Here is a 12,335-nt window from a genome sequence, read left to right on the forward strand (position 1 = left end):
ACCCAGAAAGAGAAAAGGAAGAGTAAATCATTAAATGCTGTCTCCATCGACTGGACTGAACCTTGCTTCTAATCTCTAAATCAGACAGCGTTAAGCCTGCAGAATCAATTACTAAGGGCCCACTAATAGGTCCAACTTATTTTCACTGCTTAAAGGCATATTAAATACATGGGCTGGCCTAGTGGTCCAATTATCGAAAGCAACAAAACAATTGTTAATTGAGGCCTGAAGGCCCATTAAGGCTGCCTTAATCGAATTTTCACCTTTGTAATCTGAAGCATTAAATTACGCTCCGTGGTTAAAGAGCTACTTCAAATTAGCAAAGAGGAAATTATTGGACGAAGAATTGTTGTAATTGACTACGTGGAGATTTTTAACGAGGGTTACATTTCAAGGAGCAATACAACAAAGGAAAGGGGGAAAATAGAAAAAATTAAAGAGAGCAAGAGATAAAAAAAAAAAAAGAGCAAATTGCGTAAAAAGTCACTAAACTATGCACTTGTGCTGATGACCGATAACTGTCTGGATTAGGGCATTGGCAATCACAGTGATGACTGATGTTTACAATTAATGATGGAGAACTGTTTAAATTGAAATTAAATAAATGAAATTGATTGTGAAACACGATAGACGTAAAATTTAATACCATACTTTTTTAGGTTATCCTTTTAATGTGCATATTTATTCTTCAAATATTCACACTTGTTAAGGTGGTGTCTATTGCCCTATCAAACGGGCTTATTTGAGCTTTGTCAAAAAAAAAAAAAGGTTAGTCCTTGTGGCAACACACACACACACACACACACACATATATATATAACTTTTTATATACCATTAATGTATAAATTTTTTTTTACATTAACAGGTTTAAATCATGTCATGTAACATGAATTTAAATTTAAAATTCTAATAGGGAAGGGATGGATTTGATGATATGGAGAAATACACTTAAAAAATTTAAAATTCAAATTATGCATATGTAACATACATTCAAAACTACTAATGTGAAAAAATAACTGCACTATTAGTACATATAATGTTAATCCTAAACACCGTGTATACGAAGCTGATCCTAAAATTTTTAGTTACACATACATATAGATAAATTAATGTTGACTGTGGCCTTGTTTGGAAACGAATTTAATGAATTTTCTACTAAAAAAATTTCTACGTTTTCCGTGAACACATTTTCCAATCACTTTTTTATTTCACACATATCAAATCGTTACAATATATTTTCTACAAAATTTCCAAAAAATTGCAATCGAAACACATATAGATAAAAACAATGGTTGATGGTAAGTGACAACAAACTTAGTTGACTTATCTTTTTGGGGGTGAAAAGTAAACCATGTGTTTAACTATAAAATTATTAGTATATATTTCCCAGAAGAAAAGTACGGAGATCAGTACAATTTTTGTTTTTATTAATTAATCATGAAAAGGATCTGTTTGACAAATTTAACAGAAGTATCATATCAAACAAAGTAGTTTAAGTCTAAGTAGATCATCCTTATTTTTGAAATAATTTTCATCATTAACATAAAGATTGAACGATTCCTCTTGTTGACTAGTCCATTATGGACTCGCTAACTAACTCTTTGATGCATGGCCTGCGTGACCTTTCAATCAATTAACATTTAACAACACATCTTAGTTGTAAATATCGATAATTTTTGTCCTATTATGAATTTTACTTTAATTTTTATTTTATTTTTTTCTGCTCTTTTAAGCTTTTCTTGGATTACCTACTTGTTTTTTTCCCTAACTTTTTCCCCCCTGTGCCCAGATCAGGTGTTTCCTGTCCCAAGGTCAAGCTGCTAAAGAATCAAGAAACATACAACATGAGAGGAATTCTTGGTTCCTCAGCAAATCCAATTGAGCCTAGACTCAGAGTTTCTACACCTAGGTAAGCCCATAATCTATTCTGCATTTTCAAGTACTACTACTACTTCTGCTAGTCCCTTTTGTAGTTTGTTGTTTAGATTCATTGCTTTGCTTTAGTACATGTTGTTTGATTTTTAGCTAAAAGTAGTATATTGTTGAACTTTAAATAGAAACCTTCCTTTTACTCGTGTGTGTATTTATGTAGAAAATGTGCACGGACCATCATCAGGTTTTGCACTTTACTGCTTAGTTTTTTGAGCAAGAACTTCAGCTTCAAGTGTTGGTTCTTCTGGATTTTCTTGCATTGTAGATTAAACCCATTTGATTCTTTTTAATTAGAAGAACTAATCATTTCTGCTTTGAAAGTGCTTGAGATTCTTGATTGTCATTGGATCGCAGAATGAACCCTCTTCGCCATATTTTAATTAGAAAAAATGGATTTAGTTTCTTTGCAGATTAGTGTTTGCAGAAACCGCTGCCCAGCGGAACTGTTGTAAAGCGTACTTTTTTTTTGAGGGGGAACTGGTGTGGAGTGCAATCCAAAGTTGGATTTGGCTTAGATTAAGCATAAAAATTGGTTGAATATTGTTTAAATTGAACTATAGTTCGGCCATCAAATTTGGATCATAATCGGTTAGGTAAACTTTGATTTGTTGTTTTCTTGGTTGAGGAGCCAGGAAAAGGAGGTGGTTGTGATGGTGTTGTTATATAGGATTATGGGGTTATTTTGGATTTCTGAACATGATTGGACTGTTGCGTGTTTAGTAATGAATTATTACTTGTAAATGGTTAGTTTGATTGAGTTTGCTGGCCAACAAGGCACATATGGTAATATGCAAGTGTTGGATTTTGTACAATTAGTGAGAAAGCTTAACTTCTGCGCAAGATGAAGATTGTATTTTTTTCCTTCCTGTGAGAGGAGAAGTGAGTAAGCACTGCCAATCTTATTTGACATCTCTCTCTCTCTCTCTCTCTCTCTGTGAAAGCTGGTCTGGGGGAAGAGAGGCACTATTCCATTCATTAGCTTCATTGTGATAACATTGCTGTCCATGAGGTTAACTGAAATGAAAAGTCATGTTTGAAACATGGATTTCCAGAAGTGTAGCTTTACCGTTATTTTCTTCATTCCAAAGTTGTTTTCTTGGGGATGTAGAGGGGGCAGTGCAGTTGTTTACTGTTACTTTTTCCCATAATTACGTAAAGTGAACTGTATGCTTCAGTTTAAATAATATATGCCATATTTGAGAATCCTCGTATGTTTAACTATTAGCATCTTTCTTGTTACTAACCTTATATTAACTCTCTTTTATTTGCTTCAGTGAAGAAGCCAACAAAAAAAAGTTATTAAGAAGTAAAAGTTCCAGAGATGGGGAAAAGGTGCTCTATAGTCCCAGGCAGGAGAGACTTTTGAACTGTAAATTCACTACTTTAAAGCTTGTCTTGGGCATTATTATACTGGGAGCATTTTTGATGACCTTACACTCCCTAACAATTTATGAAGCAGAAAGTGCATCAGCCTCTGGCTCTGGGTATGCTGTTTTTGATGCATGATCCACTGCATTTGGTTCTTTTTGAACCTTTTATGTTACTTCTCATAAGTTGACCTGATTCTGACCTATTTGTCTATATTTACTGGTTAACTTACTTTTTTTTATATTTAACATTACTGATCATATAGAGGACAGTTTTATACCCCTTTTTACAATTCAATTTTAATCTAAAAGTTATCATCTATTCAAATCATAATCACTTTCTTGATTTTGGAACAGTCCAAATTTGGTAAATAGATGGACAAGAGATATTACTGCTGCAGATGGACGCTATGTATCTCTTTTAGCTATTAACTGGGATGAAGTGTCCAAAGTTGTTAATAGACTGACTGATAGAAATGACTACCGGGGAATAGGATTGCTAAACTTCCATGAAAGTGAAATCGGTCAATGGAAGCTGTTCTTTCCAGATGCTGAGCATGTTCTTCTTAACCTCGAGAGTGTCACCAGTGATGTTACATGGGATACATTATATCCTGAATGGATAGATGAAGAAGAAGAATACGAGGTTCCCACATGTCCTACTCTGCCAACGATTCAGTTTTCTGGTAAACCACGTATTGATTTCATAGCAGTGAAGCTTCCCTGCAACAAATCTGGGGAGTGGTCAAGGGATGTGGCTCGTCTGCATTTGCAGCTTGCTGCTGCTGGACTTGCTGCAACTGCAAAAGGATCTCATGCAGTTCATATCCTTCTGGTCACTGATTGTTTCCCAACACCTAATCTCTTTAGTTGCAAAGAGCTGGTTGCACGTGAGGGTAATACGTGGCTTTATGAACCAAATTTACATACACTAAGAGATAAGCTTCACCTTCCAGTGGGATCTTGTGAGCTTACAGTTCCTCTCAAGGCTAAAGGTCAGTTGGATTCAAGTTCTACTCTGTCAATTAACTTTAGAAATCCTTAGTTAACATTACATACTTCAATTCTACCAGTGCAAAGCAAAAAGGGGAAAAAAATATGTCTTTAAAATGCTAAAATAACCTTTTACTAGCTCAACTTGGATTCCTGCATGTTATTTTGTGCTTGCCATCCAACCTATCAAAGTCATAATCACATTACCGTGCTGAGTCAATTAGATTCATGCTCATTATGCCTTCAGAGGTTTTAATTTGTTTTAGAATGTAAAAATCTGAATCCTTTGGTGTAACAACTATCTAGTAGTCTGCTTTACATAATAGGATGCATTCTGCCCAATACCAAATTAATGAAAGGCATGGAGCATCTGGATGCGCTTGATTTCTAGCTCCAACTTGAAAATGCTGGTTAACATATTTTTGTTATACAGAGAGCTGGCATACTGGAAATGCGCACCGAGAAGCATATGCAACAATCCTGCACTCCGCACATGTTTACGTCTGTGGGGCTATTGCTGCAGCTCAGAGCATCCGCATGGCAGGTTCGACGCGAGATCTTGTCATTCTTGTTGATGAGACCATAAGTGAGTATCACAGAGGAGGTCTGGAAGCAGCAGGCTGGAAAATCAGGACCATTCAAAGAATCAGAAACCCAAAAGCTGAACGAGATGCTTATAATGAATGGAACTACAGCAAATTCCGCCTCTGGCAGTTGACAGATTATGACAAAATCATCTTTATTGATGCGGATCTACTGATACTTAGAAACATTGATTTTCTGTTTGAGATGCCAGAGATATCTGCAACGGGGAATAATGGTACACTTTTTAATTCAGGCGTGATGGTGGTGGAGCCATCAAATTGCACATTCCAGCTGCTAATGGATCACATCAATGAGATTGAGTCATATAACGGTGGAGACCAGGGTTACTTGAACGAAATCTTCACGTGGTGGCACAGAATCCCAAAACACATGAACTTCTTGAAACATTTCTGGATGGGAGATGAGGAGGAGATCAAAGAAATGAAGACACGTCTATTTGGAGCTGATCCTCCGGTGCTCTATGTTCTTCACTACCTGGGGCTGAAACCATGGTTATGCTTCCGTGACTATGATTGTAACTGGAATGTGGACATTTTACAGGAATTTGCGAGTGATGTTGCGCATAGGACATGGTGGAAGGTCCATGATGCAATGCCAGAGAACTTGCATCGCTATTGCTTACTGAGGTCCAAGCAGAAGGCAGCACTAGAGTGGGATCGCAGGCAAGCTGAGAAAGGCAATTATTCAGATGGCCATTGGAAGATTAAGATTCAAGACCCTCGTTTAAATACTTGCTTCGAAGACTTCTGTTTCTGGGAGAGTATGCTATGGCATTGGGGTGATAAGAATTGGACAGATAATGCAACGGCTACGTCAACACCAAAAACGATCCCAACAGCTTCTCTTCCTTCCTAGTCATGCGGTCTTCTGCACTTTTATATACCCAATATACAACTGTAAATGACACGTACGTCAGAATTCTGGAAAATTACCGGGGTTTAGATAAAGTCAGAATGCATTCGTTTGGTCTTCAACTTCTTGATGCTGCAATTTTCATAGGAGTATGTCTGACTATAGATGTTTCATAACAAAGATCTTGCAAATATAAGGTTTTGGGTATTCTGAGACACCATTTTTTCCACTGTGACGGTACAAATGAAGGTTTGTTAGCTTTTGGGGCTGACTGATGTTTGGTCCCCTTCATCATTCTTCCTCAAGCTCAGCTGTCTCTCAAGTTTGGTAGTTGCATTTGAGGCTGATTCTCTTTCCTCTTCGTTTTATCTGCCCATTGACAGAAAACAGTATATGTTATGAAAATGACTGGATAGCAGAATCAAGACTTATTTGTTTCAATTGTTTTGTCGTGTTTAGGTTGCCACAATTCTGGTTCTTACCCTTCTGTTCGTCAATAGTAAGAAAAACTCGTGAAAGTCCCACAAGATTTTCTTACCACAATTCTGATTGTCCCACAAGTTTTATTGTTAGCATTTTGACCCAAAACTACTTTAAAATCTCATGAAAGCCCCAAAAGTTATAATTTTGCTTGCATCCAGGAAGTCCCTCGGCCAGTCTTTTTGTGCTTTATGACTAATAATAATAATAATAATAAACCTCAGTAGTATTAATTGTTCAACATTTTCAAACTAATCTTTTTAATTTTAACCTTCTACAGTTCCGCCTCTCCTTGCGCCCTTTCGATCTCTAGCTGTCAGGTTTAGGATTCAAATCCTTAACCTAGCAGCAAGAAAATTAATTAGAATAAGGTGTTTCAGTTTATTTGAATATTTAATATCCAAAACCTGTAATAATATTAGGTTGTTGACAAATTTGTTATCTTTCCTTGTGAGTCCATGCAGCAAACTCCGTTTTAATTCCATTCAATCAATTTCCATCTCTTCTTCAATTCTAGATTCTTCAAACCAAAAAAAGAAAACTTGAATAAAAGAAATAATTTAACATTTAGAAAAGTACTGACACATACAATTATAAAAATAGTGTTATAGATTACAAATAGAGTAGATAAAATTAAACTTAATTGGAGGAGAAGGAGATATCAGAAAGTTTTTAAACTTGTCCCCATATATATGCTTGATTGACGATCCAATTCTCATGGATGTAATAACAAAGTGACAACTTTAAAATTTTGAATTCTAATTTACTTGATGTGATAGAAATAAGATTTTAATGTTACATTTAACCAAAAAAAAAAAATGATAGGATTAATTTTATATTTTATTCTCCACACTCCTCATATCATTCAGAAGTCGTCTTCTGATCAAATGAATTGCTGTAGCTCCATTCTGCGTATGTCTTGAATTGTCATATCTGATATGAAGCAAATTTGGCTCAAGGAAAAATTTAGATCTGACATAACGACTTTGAGAATTTCTAAATCTGACCAATTTGAGAGTTTTTCTCAATGTTTGTTATTTTTCTTGTTAGATCTGGTTTCCCCTTCTTTTCCTATTTTCCATGCTCCCCATAATTTTATTCAATTTGCAGACAGTCTTGAAAAATACTTTTGGTAATTCAAAGAAAAACCTCGATGCTATAAACTCAAAATTTTTTAATTTTGACGTGTGCCCTATCCTCTTTTTATTTTAAAGACTCCACAAAGTAAACTTTGATGCTAACAACTTCTGTTTTTGTATTCCATTATTGCATCTCGTCTATCTAACCAAATCTGCAAAATATATGCTACAAGCAACAACTTCTGTAATTTATTTCCATGCGTCATATTTATTAATTCTTATTGAAACTGAATAAAGTCCACTGCTTAATTTTTTTTTTTTTAAAAAATTCGTACTTCTGCATTATCTTTTTGTAATTGACTTCATTTCGCGAATCATCATTGTTGCACTCGTTTTCTTGAACGGAGATGCATTTGCTATTCCGCAAGTTGTGCAATTTAGTTTGACTTTGGTATAGGTTTTCGAAATATTTGTGATTTTCAAAGAAAAATTTTTGTACAAAGGGAACATTTCAGCAATGCAAAAATATTCTGAAAAAATTATTCATATATTGAAACCAATTAGATTGTTTCAAAATCATTGGTTTTCTTCAGACCTTTATGTATAACTTACAAAAGAAAAGATGAGAGAGAGAAATTGTTACATAGCACATTAACAAAAAAAAAAAAAAAAAGCTACTCAAGTAATATCTCTAAATTACAATGATTCTATTCTTTTCTTTGCAGCCTTAACTTTTTTTCCTTGAACAGTTTGCACTTTAAACTTTAAAGTAATTAATATGTTGAGCCTCCCCCCTCTTCTTTGGGGAAGGTAAAATGTCGAACTTTTATTTTGAATTTGAAGAGTGTTGCAGAAACAATTTGCTTTAAGGGTCCAATCCACTGCTGCACCGTGGAAGGGAAAACCTATTGTAACGTCTCGGACTTTCGATCCTTTCTTGGATTTAATTTTTCCTCCTTCTATTATCACCGTGAAAGAGAAATAAAAGAAAAACAAAAGACAAGAAATTACTAAGTCAAAAAATTGATGATCCTAGCACGATTCTATCACTTTGATGTAACATTGCAGATTACATTTTCTCACTTCTTATGGATCCTTTTCGTTTTTTGTCCTTTGGATTAAACGATAAAAAAGTATCACTACTACTACTACACAGTTTATATTTCATCAATTGCTTATTATTTTTTACCATTTTATTTTTGGATTAACATTTTATGCACGACAGTGCATGAATTTTTCACTCTAAGGGTCCGTTTGTTTCGGGTGAAAATGTTTTCCAGGAAAATATTTTCCTAATTTCCCGTGTTTGATTGCACAAAAGTTACTGAAAACATTTTCCTATGTAAAATATTTTCACTCATCTTATGGAAAACAACTTCCCTTCCAAACTTACTGAAGTTGTTTTCCGAAATGCATGCATTCCGCCTGTAGTATGTTTCAAACTTACTGAAAACATCTTGTAGTATGTTCTTTTTATTTTTTAGTGGTAAACAGAGGGACTCAACCCAAAATCGCTTCCTTTACACTCCCTCCCCCGTTAACACCCAACCCAACCAACCCAACCCTCCCCCTTAGCTATATCAAAATAAAAAAAATAATCTGCATTCTACTTCATCCATATGCTAGTAATTATTATATTAATAGAGACATTTTTTTCTGGAGAAACTTTCAGCAGGTGAGAGTGCAAGAATATGTCACAATAAGCATTGCATGTGATTGATTATTTGACACTATGGCCAGCAATTTGGTTTGAATTGGTAAGGAGATATTTATTTATCATAGTATACATTTCTCCAAGATTTTTTAAAGTTAAACAATGATAAATTTCTTATTTTGCATTGAGAATAAGTATCTGTAGTTATAATGTGTAGAAAGTAAAGAATTAGAGATAAAAGTGAAAATATTTCAAAAGTTAAACAAACACCAAAAAAATGAAATAAGAAAATATTTTCAATAAGCTAACCAAACACCTGAAAATGATGAAAGGGAAATGATTTTCATGAAAAATTACTTCTACGGAAAATATTTTCCCAAGGAAAATATTTTACTTCCAACCAAACAGACCCTAACATTTATGGATGTGTACTACATATACATGAATTGAATTTCAAATAGAATTACATTTCCAAAAATTTCAAATATGTCTCATTTACAAAAGTACAAGTACATGAAAGTTATACACCCTAGTTCATGCCTACTTGCTCCGGCCTCCATTCCTGTAAGGAAAACAAATTAACAGAATGAGTTAAAAGTTCAGTGAGGTTCCCAAACAAGCAATCAGGTAGAGAAACCATGGAAGTATGACATTTAACAGTTTGAACACTTTAGACAATAATAAACAGTCATTCACGAAATAAACATTCATTCATTGGAAGGATACGTGCTCACTTGGAGCCATTCATTCAGTCATTCAGTCGCTGACCATTTCCCTTATTCCTCCGTCATTAGAAAATATTTAACAGTGAAAACTCCTTCAATGTTCATTGTCATTCATTCATTGATTTCATTGTATTGAATTTACTGGCCAATTCTCCACCAGACTTCGTAGTAATACTCGAGTATACCAAACATTGTCCCAGGGTTACCAGCCGCCCGATCGAGTCCGCTTCTGGCTCGAGTTGACTGGCAACGAAGGGCAAGGACCCAATTCAGCCAAAAGGCTTACATTCATGCACAAGTAACATTCACTCATTTAATCATTGAAATTTTCACTTTCACTTAGGTCAAGTGCGATAAAGTACACACTTGCCTATCGAAAATCCATTTAACAATCATGTAAAAGCATTTAACATTCAAGTAAACATTCATAACAATTCACATAGTCATTGGAAGTACAATATGCAAAGAACACTCACCAGTTTAACCAAAATAACGTCAAAAGTTCGCTCCCGAGTTATGTTCTTGATCACCAACAAACCCTAAGAACAACTAAGATAAAGTATTATGGTTCAACCATTCAAAACTTAGGTAAACCAAAGAAAATCCAAGTAACTACTAGTGCAAAGGTGTAAATATAGTTTTGGAGTGAAAAGAGGATATTTGGACTCAAGGGACATGAGCAACCAAGGAGTTCCTCATTCCAATTCATGGCTGAAATTTTTAGCAACAAAACAATGAAAAGAAACAAGGTAATGCACCTCTTTAGGTTAGGATATTCACTCCAACTCAAACATACAATTATTGTTCAAGGTTTTAGCAAAGTGAAGTCAACGAGAGTGTGTCCAAAAGACTTCCAAACTAAAGACTTTGAGGCTAAAAGATAGCAAGGTGCAAAGCTGCCATCCAAACCAGGATTTTTCGCAGCCATGAAACAAATACAATCATGAGGTTTTTCACCTCCCAATCTCCGTAGTTTTCACTCAAATTCCCGCACAAAAGTCTTAACCAAGTTTTGGCTAAAATCAATTATGAAAAGGTTAGAAAACAACAAGGTAATAGACTTCACTATCACTTGGCCAACAAGAAAATTTTCAGCTAGCAAAGTGGGGAAAATACCAATGAAAATCCTTCCACTTCAACCAAAATTCAACACATAAGCGAAGCTTATAGGTTTACCAAGTATCTTAAGCAAGTTTATCACAAAATCAACCCAAACTTGAAGGAAACAAGCTGTCCCAAAATTTGGATAGCACCTCCCCTTATTTTCTTTACTTTTCCATCCAAACTCAACACCAAATTTCATCTCAAATCAACCTCAACTACAACCACAAGTCATAAGCTATAACATACACTTGATTAAGGCCACAAAACCATCCAAATATAACAAATTTATTGCTCAATACCAACCATACTCAAGCTGATTCTTGGAAACCCTAAGTTGAAATTTTCACATACAAGCTGGAATTTTTCTTAAGCAAGCCAAACTAACATATAAAAGCTAGATATTTCACATGGTAAAGCTATCAAATCATAGCCAACCTTAAGCATCATATAAGGGCTGAAATTTCCCCATAAAAGCTGAAAATTTCCAAATCTCCACTTCAATCCATGAAATTTCTCATCAAACTATCAATATTCAACTCTAAACCACTAGTATGCAAGTATTAGAAGTAAAGAGAAGTTTCTTGCCATAAATACCTTAAAACCCCAAGAAAGATGAAAACTTAGTATTTCTTCCTCCAAAATCTCTCCACTCAAGCCTTTGATCTTCCTTGGATATCACTTTTTGTGGAGTGGTTTGCAAAATTAATGGTTAAACTCAAGATGCAAGCAAGAAATTGGTGGTTGAAGATGAAGTTTTCCTTTCCTTTTTCCCTCTCAATGGTTCGGCCAAGCTAGGAGAAAAATGGAAGGAATTTTTGGTCAAAATTTTATTTTATTAAAGGATAAGAAAGGTTTAGTCAAAGTCCACCTTCCAAGGATTTCGCGACACTTGGCATTCTTAAGGTTTGTTCTCATCTCTTTGTCTTCCAAGACTAAACTATCTAGCTACTTCTAATTATCTTTTAGTATCTTATAAAATAATATGCGTTCATGCAAAATTTCACCTAGTTTTCAAAAATTTATCGCACTTGCCGCTTTAGCGGGTCCCACTTTCATAATGCGTTTCAAACTAACATGAACTAAGTTATATAAGGAAAATGATTTAAAAACTAGACGCACTTATAAAAATATCTAGAAACTTAAGGTAATAAAGTAAAGTAAAGAAAATGTATTTGAAGAAATAAAGTAAAGTAAAATAAAGTAGAAAAATTTTCAAGTCCTCACAGTTGATATCAGACTTATGATCATGTGTAAATGTATTGAAGGCTAACAATTTTTTCCTTTTGTTTTCCTTCTCTTCTTTCACTTTTTCTTTCTACAATTCAATCTCTTCAACCTTTAAAGAACCAACAAATTCTTCTAATGGCATATTACTGAGATTTTTGACCTTTATATTGTAATAACCTTCGGTTTCTACGCCTTTAGTAGTGCACACAATATTTTTATATGGAGTTCAATTTGTGAACATTCTTTGCTGGTATTTGCCAAAGAGTTGATGAAGCCTATGAATCTCTTCATCATCTTTATGATGGTTTCTTTTGAC

The 12,335-nt window shown here is 34.5% G+C and overlaps 1 protein-coding gene across 1 annotated transcript; it reads left to right on the forward strand.

Moving 5' to 3' along the window:
* Nucleotides 1-1,790: 1,790 nt before the first annotated feature.
* On the forward strand, nt 1,791-6,191 carry LOC113750903 (putative UDP-glucuronate:xylan alpha-glucuronosyltransferase 3). Its single transcript, XM_027294848.1, has 4 exons — nt 1,791-1,909; nt 3,207-3,416; nt 3,657-4,294; nt 4,726-6,191. The coding sequence occupies exons 1-4, from the start codon at nt 1,845-1,847 to the stop codon at nt 5,751-5,753; spliced, it is 1,941 nt and encodes a 646-aa protein (XP_027150649.1). The 5' UTR covers nt 1,791-1,844; the 3' UTR covers nt 5,754-6,191.
* The last annotated feature ends 6,144 nt before the right edge of the window (nt 6,192-12,335 follow it).

The sequence above is a fragment of the Coffea eugenioides genome, chromosome 10 (genome assembly GCF_003713205.1).
Source record: "Coffea eugenioides isolate CCC68of chromosome 10, Ceug_1.0, whole genome shotgun sequence".
Classification (NCBI taxonomy): domain Eukaryota; kingdom Viridiplantae; phylum Streptophyta; class Magnoliopsida; order Gentianales; family Rubiaceae; genus Coffea; species Coffea eugenioides.

Bases quoted from the DNA above. Each gene is read 5' to 3' on its own strand.
- LOC113750903 (XM_027294848.1), top strand. From the start codon at position 1,845: ATGAGAGGAATTCTTGGTTCCTCAGCAAATCCAATTGAGCCTAGACTC. The intron at 3,417-3,656 runs GTATGCTGTTTT...ATTTTGGAACAG, and splicing joins GCATCAGCCTCTGGCTCTGG to TCCAAATTTGGTAAATAGAT. The intron at 4,295-4,725 runs GTCAGTTGGATT...TTTGTTATACAG, and splicing joins AGTTCCTCTCAAGGCTAAAG to AGAGCTGGCATACTGGAAAT.